The sequence below is a fragment of the Rhinatrema bivittatum genome, chromosome 4 (genome assembly GCF_901001135.1).
Source record: "Rhinatrema bivittatum chromosome 4, aRhiBiv1.1, whole genome shotgun sequence".
In the NCBI taxonomy this organism is placed as follows: domain Eukaryota; kingdom Metazoa; phylum Chordata; class Amphibia; order Gymnophiona; family Rhinatrematidae; genus Rhinatrema; species Rhinatrema bivittatum.
This window is the reverse complement of record NC_042618.1, coordinates 311,479,240-311,500,721: the sequence shown is the minus strand read 5'-3', so window position 1 is coordinate 311,500,721 and position 21,482 is coordinate 311,479,240. Positions and strand designations below refer to the sequence as shown.

General features: G+C 43.2%; 1 protein-coding gene across 1 annotated transcript in view; it reads right to left on the bottom strand.

Annotated features, from left to right (window-relative positions):
* The window catches only part of LOC115090769 (myosin-16-like), a 292,772-nt gene that overhangs the window by 252,703 nt on the left and 18,587 nt on the right, over nucleotides 1–21,482 (bottom strand). The window contains exons 2-3 of the mRNA XM_029600261.1: nucleotides 13,649–13,735; nucleotides 4,953–5,098 (exon numbers count right to left, since the gene is read on the bottom strand). Of these exons, the coding sequence (XP_029456121.1) occupies nucleotides 4,953–5,098; nucleotides 13,649–13,735 (233 nt within the window). The remainder of the gene's footprint in view (nucleotides 1–4,952; nucleotides 5,099–13,648; nucleotides 13,736–21,482) is intronic.

Genomic DNA, 21,482 nt, shown 5'->3' with positions numbered 1-21,482 from the left:
TGGCATATATTGAAAACTAAAGCCAATCAATACTTTTAAGCATCATTTTTGTTCTCAGTGACCCAAATTTTGTAAAGTTTGACTACATTCATTTCCGGAGCATTTTGGCTGAAGACCAGTGTTATTCTTTTATATTTCCTTTAATTCCTTCTTTTTATGTGGACTATGGCTTATTATGATATGTTTAGTGCTTTGTTACTTAATATTTCCTGTAATTTCGCTATTCTTGATTTTCATTTCAATGTAAGAGTAGTGAGAATTTAATAATTATAAATTAAATAAAACAAAACTCCAAGGACTCAAACAGCAAAAATCCTACTTAATGAAAGGCAGCACTGCCCTAGAACACCATTATACCTTGTATTGGAAAAACAGAACAAGTCAGACTGCTATAGACCCCCTACACAGAAACTAAATATTAGTAAAATACCTCACTTCTTTCACCCAGGCAGAACAAAGACCTTCAAATAATATAGAATAAGGGAACACAAATTAGAAACAGAAGCCCTGAGAAGTTATTCTGCCTGCCAGTGCAACAGTGGAGAAAGAAAAATAAAAATGTATTTTGTCCTGCACATGCAAACTACAAAGATATCAGAGTTGCACATTCTCAAAGCTGACATATTACAATCACTAGACATAGAGGGAACGTTTATAACAGTGTGAATGAGGCTCAAATATGCATTTTTTTATTTATTTTATTTATTATTTTTTTTATATACCGACATTCATCTCAATTGAGATATCACACCGGTTTACATTCAGGTACTGTATTTCTCTATCCCCAGAGGGCTTACAATCTAAGTTTTTTGTACCTGAGGCAATGTAGGGTAAAGTGACTTGCCCAAGGTCACAAGGAGTGACAGCGGGACTTGAACCTTGGTCTCCTGGTTCATAGTCCAGTGCTCTAACCACTAGGCTATTCCTCCTCCCTGCATGTACAAAGTGCGTACAAAATCACTTTTGCATGTACTTTTAAGCAAAGTACTCCTAGGGTAATTTTCAAAACGCCCATTTACATGCATAAAACCACTTCTATAAATACTTTTGAAAATTAACCCCTTAAAATAAAATGTTTTCTACCTTTGTTGTCTGGACATGTATTTTTTCAAATCACCTTCAGTGCTGTCCTCATGTCCATTTTCTCCTAACTCCTTTTCATTTTCTTTCTCATCTCCTCTTGTTTGCTTCACTTCCCCCTAGATTCATCAAAATGCTTTAATTTTTGCATGGACAATGCCTGTGATACCTTTGGGGGGGGAGAAGAGAGGGAGGGAGGGAGAGAGAGACAGCAAGAGAGAACGAGCCAGAGCCTCTTTCTAAGGCTTTCATAGTAGTCAACTATGTATATCACTATAAGAGGGCCAGCTAGTAACTTGAGGTGAGGTTTTGGGGGTGGTGTAAGGTTTTGGGGCGAGTTTTACATACAGAGTGAGATGTATGAACAGCACAGTAGACCCTCTGTAAAGATCTGATGTCATTTGGATTGAGGAAAGTCACACAAAGATGAGATTTCTACAATATTTTTTCGCCTTAGCTTGATGGACTTTCTACCACGGTACTATAGCAGTATAAACTATAAATAGTTGACTACTATGTGTGCCACCCCAGAGGCTCTCTCACTCTCTCCCCACTCCTCTCCTCTCTTCTCCTCCTCTCCACATGCCCAAAAATGCCCGAAAAGGAATTTGCAATATTTATCACAAATTGCGTTACGGCTGTTTCAGGCATATCGTACAGCTTAATCACAGGAAAAAAGGTGTAGTTATGTCCAGTGTTAAAAGCATGCGATAGCGAAACGCAAGCTATTGCACAGTGCGATAATGCCCCTCATTTTCATTAATCCCGCCCAAACCCCTCCCCAATCCAAACCCTTTGAATAAATTTGAGAAATTTGCAATTGTGCTGTGCGCTGTGATAACTATCGTGGGCATTAACGCCATAATGCACTTTGATGAATGACCCTGTTCCTTCTCTACATCTGTCTCTGAGATTGATCTTTCTCTTTCATTTTATTTCTCATAACTAGATTTCACCTCTCTTTTTCCCCCTCCAATTCTCCCTCCCCAGTTATTCACCTCCCCAACTCTCCCCTTCATTGCCCCCCCTCAGCCCTCTGTCTCATTGATCTCCAGCTATCTGGATCCCTTGTCCTTACCCACCCAACTGATGCCTCTTTTCTGGTTCTCTTCTCCCCACCATTACCAAGCTGACTCTCACTCCAACCATCCACTTGGACTTTCCAGCTATCTCCCTTCAGGTTCTCCCACCCCCATATTTTTATCTCTCCTTCCTTGCCATTTCTCCACATCTTTTATTGACTTGCTCCTTCTCTCATCCCTTCCTACTCTTCCTCTTAACACCAATCCCCATCACACACACAGGTCCTCCCAGTCCTGAATCTCCCTATTTTCATTTCTTGCCTATCTACCAGTTTTCTATCTCCCATTCTTATCCCCTTCCCAATTCATCTTTCACTCTTTCTATTCTTCCCTCTCCACTCCTCCCATTCTTCTTCTGTTCTCACTCTTTCCCCCACCTCCTGTTTTTCCCTCTTTCACCAACTCTCAAGTTCCCCATTTCCACCCTCTGTATCACCCCTTTTGCAGCTCCCTTCTATCTTCTGGCTCTCTTCCTCTTACCAGGTCATCTTTCTTCCCTGTTGCTCACCCTCCTCCTAGGCTCCAGTTTTTTTCTTCTGTCTTTCACACCCCATCCAGTTTCCCATTCTTCATGTCTTTTACACCCTCCCCAGCCTGTCACGGGTCTATGTTTATAACTCACCCACCCCATAGTCCCAGTCACTCCACCAATCCATCCTCTCATCACCTATCCCCAAACTCCCAGTTTCCACTCATGCACTCCAACCCCTAATCTCCTAGTCTCCAAGCTCCCCCAGCCCAAATCCCCAGGTGTGTCTCTTCCCCTTCCCAAGTGCAGGCTTATCTGATTGGCTGGTCTAGCTGATTTAGCTGGCTGATCTTCTCTCTCACTTCCAGTTGGCAGTGGTCATTTCCAGATGCAGTTGTTGACATTGGCCATTTTACAATTGAATGCTTGGCCTGTAGCTGCATAGCAACAGCAGCAGAAAGTGTCTCAGCATCTGCAGTCTGTGCCCCAGCTGGCACTGAGGTGTTTCAGTAATTTACTTTCTACCTGCTCTCTGACTCCAGTACTGGACCTGTTGTTGTGTGGATGCCTGTTTGGGCTCTTCCCTTGCAGTTCCTCTTGTACATTGTACCACAGCCCTCCGAATCTCTGCATCACATAAGAACCCAGTGCAGCCACTTCTTGTGCAGAATGGAGGCCAGAAACTGGGATGCTTCACGGGAGTGGGCACACTCCACAGCACCATCCTAGAACTTGATGATGAATACAATTACAGGTCCTAGATGCAGGGCAGGCTGCTGGTGCAGAGAGCAGCAGATTTATGTACGATGGTGGTGGTTGAGATTCTGGATGCTATACTACTGATCAGACTTGGGGTCCGTGGAAAGGCTTAGCGACCCCAAATCTCTTATATGAGTCAAACTTAATGGGGGTAACTGTTATGGAGGTTCAGTGTTTTATAGTACATGCACAGGAAAAGATAGTTGGACAATTCTGGATATATACTGGTAAATTTTAAAAGAAACATGCGTATTGCAAAGTGAGCAAACATATGCCTCATTTTATAAATTATGCACATAGCTTTTAAAATACTCATGGTATGTGTATGCTAACAGGCTTTACTTGCTCGCACAAGGAGAGAGAGAAGTTCTATATAGGGTCAGTCTAACACTCTATATATAGGTACCACTGTATAGGGGCACTTTGAATTGGGGTGGGTTTTCAGGAGGTGGATTGGGGTTAGTTTGGGTAGTGATACAAACACATTTAAAGATATTGATTGTAAAGTTGACATCACTAAATAATTTTAGTCCTTAGAGGCAATGAAAAGTCTAACAAAAGGAGTAGATTTATACACTGCAGGAAAAAGAGGAATGAGGAGAAGAGCAAGGTGTGGAAAGGGAGGAGGAAAAGAAGCAGAAAAGGAAGAAAGATGCAGAGAGAAGCAAGAGAAAAGATAAGCAATGGAAAAGGGGAGGAAAAGGGAGTTAGAGAGAGGGAATGGGGAGGGGAAAGGTAAAAGAGGGAAAGTGGTGGAAAACAGGGGTAGCAAAGAGAAGAGCTGAAAAGAGGGATAGGGTAAAACAGAAGAAGGATGATGTGGATGGATTTGGATTTTAGATTTAATTACTCGCCTCTCCAAATCTGAGTTCAAGGTGAGATACAAATTCAGGTACAGATGAATGGGGAAGAAGAAGGAGGAAATGAAGAAGGAGAGGGAGAAAGTGAGAAGGGGCTGCAAGAGAGAAAAGGAGAAAAAATTCTAGAAATGAGAGGGGAACAAAAGAAGACTGAATAAAAAGATAAGAGGGTCTATTATATGAAGCAGGAGGGAAAGAGGCTCAAAAGAAATATGAGACAATATTTCTTTCCTGAGAGGGTGGATGAATACCAGCAGAAGTGGTGACAGTCCAGACTACTGCCACTGAGTTATGTTATGAAAGGGAAGGGAAGGAAGCAGAGGAAGGAAGGGCAGATGATAGAATAAGGAAAAGAAAGGCGAGACGAGGGGTGGTAAGAAGAGATGGAGAAGCAGCAGGGGAAGACAAGACTAATGAAGGAAGGGATTTAGAAGATGGAGGGAAAGATGTGAGAGCTTGGAGGAAGAAGGAAAGGGAGAACAAAGAAAGAATTCCAGGAGGTAGGTGAGGTAGAAGGAGAGAAAGTAGGAGTAGGAGAAGGAGAAGTGAGGAATGAACGGAGGCTGTGATATCTGTTTTTGGATAAAAAAAAAGTTGTTGGAAAACATGAGCTTATGAGTGAAGCTGATGAGGCCCTAGGAGCACATCTCTGGATTTGGAAGTCAGTGTTTTCAGAAGGCTTTAGTAACAGTTATCACCTACTTTATAATCATTTCTTGTGAGTCCAATTTAAGCTTTTCCATGTCACTTGTATGACCATTGGTCATCCTCATGTCTCCAGCCATCTTGTAACTTTCTGTATGCCCAACAGTGGTATGAGGTTTTTCAGGCTCCAGACTGGAGGATAGCTACAGGAGAGAGAAAATAAACCATTAATGTGCATATAAAAGCCATGTGGCATAATAGAGTAACTGCAGAAGGGAGTTAATGGATCCTTAATGTGAATATAAAAGTCAGCCAATGCACTACTGTTAAGTAGCCTAGTAGTAAGAGCAACATGTTGTCCACCTGCTGCTCCTTGTGACCTTGGATAAGTCACCTTACCCTCCATTGTCTCAGGTACAAATTTAACAGCAGATTTTTAAATCCCTGCGCGCGTAAATCCCGGCCTTTACATGCGTGGCTGGGCCTTACGCACACCGGGTGAATCTTCCAAGAGGCCCGGCCACTAGTGTAAAGGCCTGGACGCGCTCAAGTGCCGGGCCACTTGGAAGGGGTGGGCCACAGGGTGTGTTTTGGGCGGAGCGGGGCGGGGCGGGGGGCAGGCCTGGACAGAGCCATTGTTTGCTGTCCCAGCTGCTGGCACGCACAAGTTACTTCAGGTTGGGCCCTGAAGTAACTTTTAAAAAAAGGTAAAAAGATTTAAAATGGATTTTTAGAGGGTGGAGAGGAGAGGGGAAGGGGAAGGGGAAGGGGAAGAAAGGTTAGGGTAGGGGTAGGAAAGTTCTCTCCCAGTCCGCTCCTTCATTGGAGCGGACTGGGAGGGAACTGGGGAAGGCCCCGATGCATCGCTGTGCAAATATAACAAAACGTATCCCCCTTGTGCGCGCCACCCCCGATTTTGTAACATGCACGCACCGGTGTGCACATATTATAAAATTGTGCATCCATGTGTGTGCGCTGGGTAGCGCGCACACATGGACGCGCGTATAGATTTTTAAAAAATCTACCCCCTTAGATTGTAAGCTCTCTGAGGACAGGGAAATATCTTCAGTATTTGAATGAAATGTCTAAAAAGCAGAATATAAATTTTAAATAAATAAATAAATAAATAAATAAATAAATAAAAATAACTGAAGGACAGATGCTCTTAATGCAAAGCTGCTGAATTCTTGCTCAGAGATAGGTCAAATTCTTAAAAACCAGCCAGATGCTCTCAGCCCTGCTCAGGCACTGGATGCAATCAGCCCCATGTGGGTGATTAATCAAATCTAATAAATAATAATAATAAAGCAAACTACTGGGCAGTGGTAAAGAGGAGTTGTTAAGACCCCTCCTGCAGATTAGCAGAAAAAGGGCTCCTTCCCAATTGCTGTCTACGTATGTTCCCTTTCCTGTCACTCAGTCTGTCACACCAGCACAATCCCTTTATTCACAGAACCGTGTAACCATGTACAATACGTATATAATGTTTATTATTTTCTATTCCAGTTTCCCAAGTAAAATATTTTTTAATTAATTTATTTGGTTTTACTTAAACCCTACCCCCTAAAAACAGGGTACAAAAGAACACAAATATATTGCCATCAGCAATCAACAAAATGAAATAAATGGATAATCCTAAAATAGCTGGAAACAACTTAACAAAAGTCAACCAGCATCTTTAACAATAGTAAACCCAAAGATTCCTACCCTCCAGCTTAAGGGGAACGAGCCCAAAACCTGGCAGTTCTGACAGTCAAACCAATAAATTGAAATTAATAGCGGCAAACCTACTAACATAAACTTATTGTTATGCGTGCCATCTGCGGTAGACCCGCGGCACAGCCCCCTCACCTTTCTAAGTTGACTCCAGCTGCTGGTTCCTCCTCATTGGCAGCGGTGGGCCGTCAGCTCTGTCCTCGGGCCTCCCCTGGTGCATCCGGTCCTGCCTCAGCTCCTGGCGATCCTTTCCCAGCTACCACTTCTCATTGGGCCTCTCTGCGTGGCCCGTGGAAAGATGCTGCTACTAGTGCCGCGCCCCTCCCTAGGCTCGCGCACCATTGATGTTTAAGTAGGAACCGTGACAGGAACCTAGCTGCGGCCCCGGATGATGACATCAACTCAGCTACAGTATTTAAGTGCAGGCTCCGCTCCCTAGCATTGCCTTTGCAACAGGTCTCCTCGCTGGTCGAGTACTCTTAGAGATTCATCTTGTCTCTAAGTTCCTGTTCCTCATTGTTCCTGGTTCCTGTCTACTTGTTCCTACCTTGCTTCATTCTTCGGATTGATCACATGGACCTGACTCTGCCTTGCCTGACCAAGCCATTGATTCTCTCCACGCCCGGACATCTGCTTCGCCTGACCACGCTATTGCCTATCTCCAGACCCAGACCACTGCTTCGCCTGAACACGCCATTGACTCTCCCCAAGCCTGGACCTCTGCTTCGCCTGACTACTCTATTGCCTATCTCCAGACCCAGATCTCCGCTTCACCTAACTATGCTATTGCCTATCTCCAGACCCAGACCTCCGCTTCGCCTGTCTATGCTATTGCCTATCTCCAGATCCAGACCTTTGCTTCACTTGACTATGCTTGACTACCTCCGTGATCAGACCTCAGCCTTGCTTGCCACTGCCTTCAGATTGCCGGCAGCCCTAACTCAAGCCTGTTCTTCGACACCTCTCCAGCTTACTCCTTGGACGTGGTTTACTCAAGCTTCTGCCTGCTCTTGCTCAAGTGGCCCTGTCTGCCTCTGTTCCAATTGGTGCTCGAGTTTCCAGGACACTACCTTGTCCAGAGTAAGACTGTACTATCTCTCACCTGCTGTCTCTGGGCTGAACCAACTCATACCTCAACTACATACAGAGGCCCACCTAAGCCCTGCCGGCCCCGGCACCCAAAGGCTCAACCCACGGGGAACGAGGGCTGGTATACATGAAGCTCCAGCGGCTTCTGTCTATCAGCCCACTCCACCTGCCGACAGTGGGGACCCGTAGGTCCTCGCCTACAGGTTGCGTCAACCCTACCTCGGCCCAAGAGTCCACTTCTGATGCAACACTTATCACTAGTACAAAAAAATTACATGCATGCAGCCAATGAAAAGTGAAATTTCTACTTCACATTATTTCTCCCGCATACACTTAGTTCTGACCCTGAAAAACAGGATTGGGCAAGACCGGTGCTACTCTGCCAACATCTATATGAATTGTCCAATGCCCTCTTTTGCAGTTTCTACCTCCTCTTCTATACCATTTTACCCTAGTTCCTCTAAATTTTTTTCAATCTTTCCTTCTCCTTGTGCCCCCTTTCTCATTTGTTCCTTCCCCTTCCCCATGGTTCTCACTTGCCTCTTCTCAAATAAATATGAATAATAAAATTTGATCACTTTTATTTGTATATACTAACTGCAGGAGATAATGTCAACCTCAGTAAAGCAGTACCACTCTCCAGTTATTAGAAACATAGATGGTGTTAGCTTCTAAAGACATAAGAACATAAGAAATTGCCATGCTGGGTCAGACCAAGGGTCCATCAAGCCCAGTATCCTCTTTCCAACAGAGGCCAAACCAGGCCACAAGAACCTTGCAATTACCCAAACACTAAGAAGATCCCATGCTACTGATGCAATTAACAGCAGTGGCTATTTCCCAAGTAAACTTGATTAATAGCCGTTAATGGACTTCTCCTCCAAGAACTTATCCAAACCTTTTTTGAACCCAGCTACACTAACTGCACTAACCACATCCTCTGGCAACAAATTCCAGAGTTTTATTGTGGGTTAAGTGAAAAAGAATTTTCTACGATTAGTCTTAAATGTGCTACTTGCTAACTTCATGGAATGCCCCCTAGTCCTTCTATTATTCGAAAGTGTAAATAACCGAGTCACATCTACTCGTTCAAGACCTCTCATGATCTTAAAGACCTCTATCATATCCCCCCTCAGCCGTCTCGTCTCCAAGCTGAACAGCCCTAACCTCTTCAGCCTTTCCTCATAGGGGAGCTGTTCCATCCGCTTTATCATTTTGGTTGCCCTTCTCTGTATCTTCTCCATCGCAACAATATCTTTTTTGAGATGCGGCGACCAGAATTGTACACAGTATTCAAGGTGCTGTCTCACCATGGAGCAATATAGAGGCATTATGACATTTTCCGTTTTATTAACCATTCCCTTCCTAATAATTCCTAAGATTCTGTTTGCTTTTTTGACTGCTGCAGCACACTGAGCTGACAATTTTAAAGTATTATCCACTATGATGCCTAGATCTTTTTCCTGGGTAATAGCTCCTAATATGGAACCTAACATCGTGTAACTACTGCAAGGGTTATTTTTCCCTATATGCATCACCTTGCACTTGTCCACATTAAATTTCATCTGCCATTTGAATGCCCAATCTTCCAGTCTTGCAAGGTCCTCCTGTAATGTATCACAATCCGCTTGTGATTTAACTACTCTGAATAATTTTGTATCGACCGCAAATTTGATAACCTCACTCATCGTATTCCTTTCCAGACCCAGGTCAAAGTACATATCCCTGAGGCACTTCATGTTTACCCTTTTCCACTGAGAAAATTGACCATTTAATCCTACTCTCTGTTTCCTGTCTTTTAACCAGTTTGTAATCCACGAAAGGACATTGCCTCCTATCCCATGACGTTTCAGTTTTCTTAGAAGCCTCTCATGAGGGACTTTGTCAAACACCTTCTGAAAATTCAAATATACTACATCTACCAGTTCAACTTTATCCATATGTTTCAAAAAAATGAAGCAGATTTGTTAGGCTAGACTTCCCTCGGGTAAATCCATGTTGACTGTGTTCCATTAAACCATGTCTTTCTATATGCTCCAAGATTTTGATCTTTAAAATAGTTTCCACTATTTTTCCCGGCACTGAAGTCAGGCTCACTGGTCTATAGTTACCCGGATCGCCCCTGGAGCCCTTTTTAAATATTGGGGTTACATTGGCCACCCTCCAGTCTTCAGGTACAATGGATGATTTTAATGATAGGTTACAAATTTTAACTAATAGATCTGAAATTTCATTTTTGAATTCCTTCAGTACCCTAGGATGCATATCATCCAGTCCAGGTGATTTGCTACTCTTTAGTTTGTCAATCTGGCCTACTATATCTTCCAGGTTCACAGTGATTTGGTTCAGTTCGTCTGACTCATCACCCTTGAAAACCATCTCCGGAACTGGTATTTCCCCAACATCCTCATTAGTAAACATGGAAGCAAAGAATTAATTTAGTCTTTCTGCAATGGCCTTATCTTCCCTAAGAGCCCCTTTAACCTCTCGGTCATATAATGGTCCAACCAACTCCCTCACAGGTTTCTTGCTTCAGATATATTTTAAAAAATTTTTATTATGAGCTTTTGCCTCTATGGCCAACTTCATTTCAAATTCTCTCTTCGCCTGCCTTATTAATGTTTTACACTTAACTTGACAATGCTTATGTTTTATCCTATTTTCTTCAGATGGATTCTTCTTCCAATTTTTGAAGGATGTTTTTTTGGCTAAAATAACCTCTTTCACATCACCTTTTAACCAGGATGGTAATCATTTTGCCTTCCTTCAACCTTTCTTAATGCGTGGAATACATCTGGACTGCGCCTCTAGGATTGTATTTTTAAACATTGTCCATGCCTGTTATACACTTTTAACCTTTGCAGCTGCACCTTTGTTTTTTTCCTACCTATTTTCCTTATTTTATCAAAGTTTCCCTTTTAAAAGTTTAGTGTTAGAGCTGTAGATTTACTTATTGTCCCCCTTTCAGTTATTAGTTTAAATTTGATCATGTTATGATCACTATTGTCAAATGGCCCCACCACCGTTAACTCGCACCAAATCCTGCATTCCACTAAGAATTAAATCTAAAATAGCTCCCTCTCTTGTTGGTTCCTGAACCAATTGCTCCATGAAGCAGTCATTTATTACATCCAGGAACTTTATGTCTCTAGCAAGTCCTGATGTTTCTAGCAAGTCCTGATATCCATTTTCATGTTCCTTCTGTCCCCAACCAGCTTCTTCACATCATGCTTTGAAAAACCTAACTGACAAATGACAAATGGGTCTAGACAGGCATAATGCCAGTTTCCCACTCTTCTGCAACTCCCTTCTCCCTTCTCCTTCTTTCCTGGAATTAAGTAGCTCTCCCACTACTTCCCTCTACACTGCCAAATAATCCCATGTGCTAGGCTTCTCTGCTCTTTGGAAGTAAGACAGAAGAGCCAAGGGGAAAAGAGAACTGAGCACGCCTAGTTTAGCATGATCATGTTATTTAGCTTCCCCTCATTAAGTGCATGCTCGTGATATTTGCATATTTGGGTTTCTGTGCATGATAATAGTGTAACCATGCTATTATAGACATATTTCTACTGCAGCTACAATCAATATGTTTGCATTGCTCATTAAATAGCATTTTAACATGTATGTTAAGTTTTTTTTGCAAGCACATGCTGAACTTTATTTAGCTCATTTGTTTTGCATAGGCCCCATAGTATGTTGGTGTAGTCAGTCTTACTATGAATATACTAAAGTGTTAATATAGTGAACAATGTTCTGAGTCTATCAGCATGTGTTAGATTAGTATTTAGTGACTGTATCAGAATGATAGTACTGTACATACAGGGCCGGCGCAATGTACTATGCAAGCTGTGCACTTGCACAGGGCAGCGGCTCCTTGGAGGCAGTGGCTCCGAAGAGGTGGTGGCCTGGATCCACCAGTGGCCGAGATGGAGAGGAGGCTGTGGGGCCGCCCAGAGTACTCTACCCCCACTGGCAGCCGAAGTGAAAAAAAAAGCCGTAAGATGCAAGCAGGCTTGCCAAACCAATGTAGGGGGAAAATACAAGCACATCCTCTGCACGAGCCAGCAGCGGGAGCAGCGACAGGCTTTGGGTGGCAACATCTCCTGCTGCTGCAGGGTCAGTCTCGTGAGAAGAGCAGTGAGATTTCACAGCTCCTACCGCAAGACTGGATCTGTAGCGGTTGGGGGGTGGTGTCACTTGGATGCTGCCCCTGCTCATGCTGTCGGCTCGTGCAAGTCGAGGGAGAAGTCTGACACAAGTAGACTATGTTGAGGAGTCCCTGCATTTGGAGTGGGAGGAGGAAGAGCCTGGGAGTGTCTGGGTGGGGGAGGAGAGGGGGGAGGAGGAGGGAGGAAGGTGATGAAAGCATAGGAAGGGGAGGAAAGAGCAAGGGATGGAGGGAGAGGCGGAAAAGGGGGAGGAAGCTGAGGTAATGAGGAAATAAGGTGAGAAAGGGGAGTCATCAGATAGTAGGGGGTGAGAGGGAGGGGAGTCTCTGGAGGGATGGTGGACCCCGTCCATCTTCCGATGGCCGGGGTAGAGAAGAGGTTTTGGACTGCTGGTGGACCACATCCCACCAGCAGCTCAAGTGGGGTGGAGGCCACCTTGCGATCCCGACCTGATAGACCCCAAAGTGAAGAGATGGGCCCAGAGCTCCCAGGGGAGTAATTAGAAAAAAAGTAAAGGTGAAGCCTGTATGTGTGTGTGTGTGCATTCGTGTGTGGGAGAGAGGGAGTGTGTGCATCTGAGAGAGGAAGCATGAGTATGTGTGGAAGAGGGAGAGTGTGTGTGCATATGTGAGAGAGAGAAGGAAGAGGGTTTGTGTGCCCTTCCTCCACCACTAATCCCCAGGTATGGAAAGTGGGATTTTTTTTATCCTTTTTGGTTTTGGTTGTTGGGTGTTTGATGTGTCTGCTGTTTTGAGGTATTTTGCTGGTGTTTGGGATATTAAAAAAGACAATTTGAATGCGTTTTTGGATGCTTATTCTTCAGCTGTCTTGAAATATTTCTTTTTGTTCTTGGTATGGTTTTATTATTATGATTGATGTTTTATATTTCTTGATTTTGTTGTTTGATATTTTGTGGGGAATGGTGATATTTCTGTTTTTGCATTGTTGTGCTGTGGACAGGGTCTGGCTTGTTGTGATGCCCAGTTAATTTTTTGTCTGCACATTTCTTTTTCTACTTTGTGGTCTCTTTGTTCTGTATTTGGTGGGGGTCTGTCAGTGTTTTGCATGTGTGGCAGAGGTGAATTGTTGCACTGGTGTGTGGGTTCTGTGTGGGTTGTATGGCAGCCTGGCTTGTTCGGTTTTCCTGGTGGGAGGTGTATTGGTATTTTGGGAGCTGGTGTTGTATTTGCAGTGTTACATTTTCATGGGTGGGATTGTTGTTGTTTGAGCACTGGCAGTTGGTGCTGTTTTGGCATGGGAGGTTTGCTGTGTTGAAGTTGTTTGCTCGAGGTTTTCTGGGGGTCGAGCCCACATTCAACATGTGTTGCAGTGGGCCTGGTGGTATGTGGGTATTTTTTAGGGTTTTCTGGTTGGCACCACAGCAGTGCATGTGGATGTAGTGTACAGGTTGTTGTAGGGATATTTTTGCCTCGAAAGACTGTACACTGAATGTTATTTAAATGCAAAATCTGCTATTATGGATGCATAATTTGTAATTGTGTTTGTAGAGGGCCAGAGCGGGGGAGGGGAGTGCTTAGGGCATCTAGTACTCTTGCATTGGCCATGGGTTCTGGAGGAGAGGGAGGGTGGGGAGGAATGTCGGATTTTAGGGTTTGTATTGCTGGAAAGAGATGAGTGAATCATGGGGGGGGGGGGGGCAGCACAATACTTGTTTGCACGGGGCAACAAAAAAAGCTAGCATCAGCCCTGTGTATATAATGAGGCATGTTGTGACTATTCCATAACATGCACTATCCCTCATTATCTCACTGTACTTACATCCTCAGCATTTGTCGATTGGTCTCCGTAGCTGTCTTTGGAAAACAGAATTACTTTTTCCTCTATAGTCTGCAGATCTGGTTCACCCTGGGGCAAAAGAAAATGAATGTATTCACTACTATAATAATGTGAACCTCAACAATATCACGGACAGGCTTGTAGACCAACAAATGAAGTTAACTATTGCAAGAAGAAAACAATGTATAAGTAATTTTTCATCAGTTAAATCTTACACCTCTCAGGACAGCAGTAATGCAGATAGCAATGGTTTGCATTATTATCTGGTAGCAGGTTCAGTTTAGTTTCTCCTCTGATTCTGTACTGCAGCTCTGTCCTCAGCCCTCCTCTGATCCCTATCCCTTTTTCTCCTCTCATTCTTTAACCTACCAGCTAACAAGGTTTCTGATTTTATCTCACCTTTCCTTGTCAGACAGAAAGAAATATAAGAAGCCTAATTCTACAGAAGTTCCTTAGCAACAAAGACGTGCAGGAACAACAGCGTGGCATTCTGACATGTCTGGATTGTCAGCAACACCTGGATTCAAATACAAAAAAAAATCCTAAGAGTAACAGAAAAAAAGAGAGCTTTTATATTTATCCAGGAATCATACATGTTTTCAATTTCAATAAATGTTTTTGGAAAATCTTAACAACACAGAGAGTTTAGCTACCCAAATGCTAACTGGGGTCATGCTAAAGGCAGGAAGTTTGCAAATATTTTATGAGATAACTGTTTTATTAATGAGCCAGGAAATCCACAGGAGGGAATACCACAGATGTGGATCTGATTTTAATAACTTGAAAATGTAGGTACTGGGGAGGTTGCAGCTTGTCTGGATACTACTCCTAGCTGCTTCTGCTGGTGATGCCTTGACTTATCAAGGATTCAGCTTTTGCGACCCTGTACAACTTCAATCAGCAAGCCAGAAGGATCACCGCAACTCAACTCATCAATAAAATATTCTATCTTAGGTCAGCACCATTTCTTCTTTTGATTGACTTCTATGGCCTCACTATGCTTCCCCTTATTGATGCTCACCCTCCCCAATCTTATTCCCCACTGCAAACCATTCTAAATATCAAACCTACTGCCCTCTTCTCTACATTCACCTCCCCATCCATTCTGCCTCCTACCTTGTCTACTTCTCTTGTGCTTCAGTGATTTCTTTCTAGCTATCACCATTCTTCCTGAAATTATATCATCTTTGTCACTGTTACTGCACCTCCTCTTCTCTCCTTTGTACCTCTTCTTCCTGGGAGATATCAGTTCCAGTCCTGGCCCTTCAAGGCAGCTCTCCCTCTATATTTCCACATGAACACGTTACCCCTCCAACCTTGTCCCGATCCCCTAATTTATGCATGTTAGCTCACGAAATGAAACAAAGCAACTGCACACCCTACTATTCCCCTCTTTGTTCCCTTCTCATGTTTCCCATGGAATGCCTGCAGAATTTCCAACAAGTTTGCCTGCATTCATAACCTCTTTTAGGGAAATTTTCAAAGTGATTTCCGCAGGTAGAAAGTATTTTGCTTGTGTAAATCAGCTATCTGAAAATTACCACCCTCAATGTATCTGAAGGTATGTGCCAGCTCCTGGAGAAGCCTTGGCAGAGCATTTTTTAAGGAAAAAAATGAAATCTATTCATGTGACTTTGGGAGTCTCTGAAAAGGTTTTAGAATTAAATTACATTACAGGAGGACCTTGCAAGACTGGAAGATTGGGCATCCAAATGGCAGATGAAATTTAATGTGGACAAGTGCAAGGTGTTGCATATAGGGAAAAATAACCCTTGCTGTAGTTACACAATGTTAGGTTCCATATTAGGAGCTACCACCCAGGAAAAAGATCTAGGCATCATAGTGGATAATACTTTAAAATTGTCAGCTCAGTGTGCTGCAGCAGTCAAAAAAGCAAACAGAATGTTAGGAATTATTAGGAAGGGAATGGTTAATAAAACGGAAAATGTCATAATGCCTCTATATCGCTCCATGGTGAGACCGCACCTTGAATACTGTGTACAATTCTGGTTGCCGCATCTCAAAAAAAGATATAGTTGCGATGGAGAAGGTAAAGAGAAGGGCAACCAAAATGATAAAGGGGATGGAACAGCTCCCCTATGAGGAAAGGCTGAAGAGGTTAGGGCTGTTCAGCTTGGAGAAGAGACGGCTGAGGGGGATATGATAGAGGTCTTTAAGATCATGAAAGGTCTTGAACGAGTAGATGTGAATCGGTTATTTACACTTTCAAATTTGCTGCTTAGAACCTCTCCCATCAATTATATTAAGCCAGGAAGAAGTATGGCTGATAGTTATCACTTTTATAGTAATGCAAGTCTTTAACAGGATATTCTTACAGTGTCGTTGAAGGATGCAGTAATATGTCCAATGGTGAAAAAACATAATTTTGAGTTTGGAAAATGTGGTGAATCAGCAGTTTTTGGCATATCTAAATAGGATTGAGGGACTTCACAGTGAATCTCTTCAGATAGGAGGCATTTTCCAGTTAAAATGGTTGCTTGTGGAGTTCCACAGGGTTCAGTACTTTTTAATGTATTTTTAATGTATCTCAAGTAAACGTGAAATGTTTTATATTCATGGATGATATCCAAATTGTTGCTCATATTGACATAGATCAGGAATCTGGAATTAAGAACTTGAATAATTGCTTGGGAGCAGCAGCAAAGTGGTTGGATCAAGCATTTCTTAAACTGAATACAACTAAGTTTGAGGCCATATAGCTTAATAAATGGGGGAGGGTATTATTGCTTTTGCCAGTAGTAGCAGAAATAGAATTGATCCCTAAAGAGGCAGAAGAAAGTCTCGGAATTCAGACAGACTCCTGGCTGTCCTTACAAAATCAGATATCAACAACTGTTTGCAGTATGTTTCTCCAGTTATGACAAATTCATCAATTATATCCTTTCATAGAAAGGAAATCCTTGTCCTTGGTTATTTGTATGTTACTTACTAATCAAATAGATTACTGCAACTCAGTTTATCAGGACCTTCCACTACAACAGTTGAAATGCTGCAGTCCCTTCAGAACACAGCAGCAAGGCTACTAACAGGGGCAAGGAGCAATGATCATATTAGCCTCACTCTGAAGAAGATGCATTGGTTGCCAGTAGAATTTTGACTAAAATTCAAAGTTATTTCTCATTTTTAGATGCCTGTATACAGACAAATGTGATGAGCATTCTGTCTTATTAGTCTCCAGAGAGAAGTCTTCAATCATCTCAGTAGGTCCTTCTGACTGCTACTCCTTGGTTAGATGCAAAGTTAACAGAGACGCAACAATATGCATGTGTATGTTTTTGTCCATACCTTTGTTTCCTGGGAATTATGGCAAGAAACAAACTATTTATCATTTAGGAAAAAAATTAAAGGCATGGATACATGAAAAGGCATTTAGCTAATAGTATCTAGAATTAGTCAAATTCAAGTGTAGAAAATTGTATTTGTTGTTGTATATTTTGTTACACGCGCCACCCACGGCAGCCCTGCAGGATGGTCCTCTCACCTTCTCAGACAGACTCCAGGGCCTGGCTCCTCATCTCTGGCGGCAGTAGGCCGCCAGCTCTGACCTTGGGTTCCCTCCAGTGCCTCCAGTCCTGCCTCGCCAACCAGTGTTGCCGGCCAAGATGTCCTTGCTCGTCGGGCCTCTCCGTGTGGCCCACGGAGAGATGCCGCCATCAGCACCGCGCCCCTTCCTAGGTGTGCACGCGCATCTCTAGTTCTTTTAAAGGGCCCGTGGCGGGACCCTGGCCGCAGACCCGGATGCTTACGTCAGACTCTTCAGCGTATAAAAGCTCAGGCCTCGCTCCATAGAGTTGCCTTTGCAACAGGTCTCCTCATATTCCGAGTACTCGTTGCTGATCCCAGAACTGTGTCTTCATGGTGTTCCTCTTTCCTGGTTCCCGGTTCCTGTTCTCCTTGTTCCTGTTCGTCTTTGTGTTGGACTGAGTCTTGGATTTGACTACTGCTACACCTGACTACTCTTCAGCTTCTCTCCAGCCCCGGACCTCCACTACGCCTGACAACTCTTCAGCTTCTCTCCAGTCCTGGACCTCCACTATGCCTGACTACTCTTCAGCGTCTCTCCAGCCCCAGACCTCCGCTATGCCTGACTACTCTTCAGTTTCTCTCCAGCCCCAGACCTCCACTATGCCTGTCCATGCCTGCCTTCTCTGTGCCCTGACCATTGCTTTGATTGACTACGTCTGCCTTCTCCGTGTCCTGACCCTTGCTGTGAACGACCGCTACAGACTCTCCTGTGTCCAGAGTCTACACCGCTTGCCACAACTTCTACTTGCCGCCGGCTCTGATCCTTACCTGTCAGTGACGCCTCTCCTTGCCTATTCTCTGGACGTGGACTTTCAAGACTTAGGCCTTCTTTGCTTGAGCACCTCCAGCTACCTATTGTTCCTCTGGCGCCCGAGTTCCAGTTCCAAATCCTGTCAAGGATAGGACTACGCCATCTACTGGCTGCTGTCTCTGGGCTCAACCACCTTCCATCCCTAGCTAACTCTGAGGCCCACCTACGTCCTGCCGGCCCTGGCACCCAAAGGCTCAACCCAAGGGGAACAAGGGCTAGTATAGGTGAAGCTCCAGTGGCCTCTCACTTCAGCCCACTCCACCTGCTGACGGTGGGGACCCATAGGTCCCTGCCTACGGGTTGCGTCAACCCCACCTCAGCCCAAGGGTCCACCTCTGATGCAACATATTTGTGATGTGGGATCTGACTTATGATTGTGTATAAAAAAGATAATAAGTGGTATAAAGACTTACAAAAGAGATATAATGTCACTTAAAACAAACAAAAGTGGTTTCAAAAAGATATCAATCAAAAATTTAAAAAAATATAAAATCACAAAAAATGAGTGAAAAATCTGTATGTTCAACTATACACTACACCTGGCAGAAAGGAAGCACTTAGATGAAACTCAAGTGACCTTTACTGAAAAAAAACCACTCATTATACCAAACCCTACAATACTTAGCAAACACACATACTTATATATCTATAAAATATAACCAATCCCAATTTTTAATTTCTAGAAACATAGAAATACATTTTCACCACTTGATCATACAATCACAACTACCCTGCAAACACTAATACCCCAGCAAGGACCCTTGTTTCATCAAAGATGGTTTTATCAGGGGAATCTTCTTCTGCCCAATATTCAAAATTAAATGTTTATTTAAGTCAATCAGATAAGACTTACCTGGTTAATTTAAATGTGATATTCAGCAGCATGGAGATGCTGCTGTTCATCCGTGTATAAGTATCTACTTAGCCAGATAAGTGATCCTGCTTTATAGCAGATCTAACTGATTCGATTAACTTAACCAAATAAGTCTGAATATTAATTAAATTAACTGAATAAGTAGCCGCTACCCCAATCTGCCCATAACCTGCCCATTAACTATCCAGCTATCTACTTAGCTTGATAGGTAGCTTTTCTGGCTAAGTGGTGGCCTCTGAACATACCCGGATATTCAGCGGCCAACACTTAGCTGGATAAGTTCTATTTATCCAGCTAAGTAGCGTTTCAATATTGGCCTCCTTAAATCACAGCCTGTTACCAAATTTCAAGTAAATTACCATATTCAAGCAAAGCAGCTCATTACTAGGCAATATCATGCAAATAAAATAATGCAGCTTGCCTGAAAAATCTCAAGCCACATTATTTTCATGAAAGTTAGCTAGCTACATCTCTGAAGTTGTTGCTAACTTTCCCTTGGAGCATCGGGATGCTAACATGTATCCCGATGCTCCTGAGGCATTTTGTTAAAGGGCCCAAATGACCCAGCATCCCTCCCCAAGTGTAAAAAATCCCAGGGATCTTGTGAGACCTCCTGTACCAACCTTCCGCTGTCCCTAGAGGCTGCCCCAGTGGAAGGAAATTAAAAAAAAAAAGTTCAAACCACCAGATGCTGGGTAAGCCTTTTATCCTTACTAACTTTTATTTTCATTTTGTTTATTATAGACTTATCTGGTTACCTTATAATACGGCACCTTTCTAGCTTTTTAAATAAATATGTTTATAAGCATTTTAGCTAATGAATCCATCATAGGACAAATGGGGGAAGTATTTTTAAAAAATGTTGTTATACACATAAATCTGGCTGTAATACTATCACTTATTTCTCATTTCTAGAGCTACATGCTTTGCCAAAAATTACGATGAGCATTCCATCCTCCAAATTGGTACCGATGACCAACATTTTGGAGCCTGGTTGAAGGCCTAACAACCAGATATCTACAGCACTGAGGATAGATATATTTGATAGATACACAAGGGACCTCAGGATATATCTAGTAATGCCAGAAGAGAGTCTAGGAGGCTATGAATTAGTAGTATGAGAGGAGAATAGGTAACCAAATGTCGTATGAGTGCAAGAACTTGAAAAAGCATTGGAATCTAGGTGTCCCTTGTACTGGGTCAAGAAATATATTTTGATGGCATGTTTATTTTCTGATGTGAGTAGCATTACAATTAGCCACAGTAGAAAGCTGATGTTGATAAGAAAATAAAGCATTAAACAAGATGCTGGCATCAAGCCATACTTTAAATGATTCTAAGACATAATGATGCAAGTATTTTCCTTGCATAATTTCCAGGATGAGATGTGAAACAGTTCATTTATTGTCTGTATAACTTATATACATAGCTGAAGTCCCAGTTTTTATGTCTACACACTATCCTTTGCTTTGAGTTGCTGCTCACTGAGGTGTGGTATGGCTTCGTGTCAGCATCATAATGAGTTATGGTTTATGTAGTACTCTTTCTCTATCATGGGGTGAATGCTCTGGTTGTCAAGCCCCACTAATCAGTCAGGATTTCAGGATATCACAAATGAATATGCATGATAGATTTGCATATAACTGAGGCAGTGTACAAAAAAAATCAAGATCCATTTTCAGCCACTGTCCAGCTAACTGGCTACGTTTTATCTAGTTAACTACTTAGCTGGATAACTTGGAGGCAGTCAGCCAGTTGGGATTTTCAGATCCCGCCATTTGTCTAGATGAGTCTGAATTTAGTAGAACAAATGGCACTGAATATCGGCCTCCTCATGCATATTCATTAGGAATATATTCTGAAAACCTGACGTGTTAGGGGGCCCTCGAGGACTGGAGTGCCCATACCTGCTGTAGTTTATGCTCTCACACAAACACTGCAACTAATTCACCGGAACAGATACTGAACTGCCTGCACCAAATCACCAGTTATTACCCATTTTGTGATCAATATGTATTAATAGTACTAGTCTGATGGATTTATTTATTTAGAATATATTTATTTATCCCACACAATTTCCAATGGTGGGGAAAAGACCAATATCAAAATCATACAATAAAGCAATCATAAAATTAACATTAACTTACTGTTATGGCCGTGGATCCTTGGGCCAAGGAACCTGTGGGGCCACCTATGGGGAGGAGCCCCACAGGTTCCCACCATCGGCTGGGCAAGGCTGGAGAGTGACTGAGACCCTGAGGGAGCTTCACCACTACCAGCCCTCGTGCCCCGCAGGTTGAGCCCTTGGGTACCGGGGCCGGCTGGACTGGGGACTCAGATACGTGTAGTCTCGTGATCCTAGAGAAGCGAGGGTCATGGCAGACAGCGTATCTTGTGGCTCAGTCAGGCAGGAGACAGGGCAGGTGGCGTATCTTGTGGTCTGAAGTCAGGCAAGGGTCAGGGCAGGTGGCATATCTCGTGGTCCAAAATCAGGCAAGGGTCAAACCAAGGTGGAGCTGGGGCATCGCCTGTCGCTGTCCCTTTCCCTTTAAATTAGAGAGGGAGGCACGTGCACCTAAGGCAGC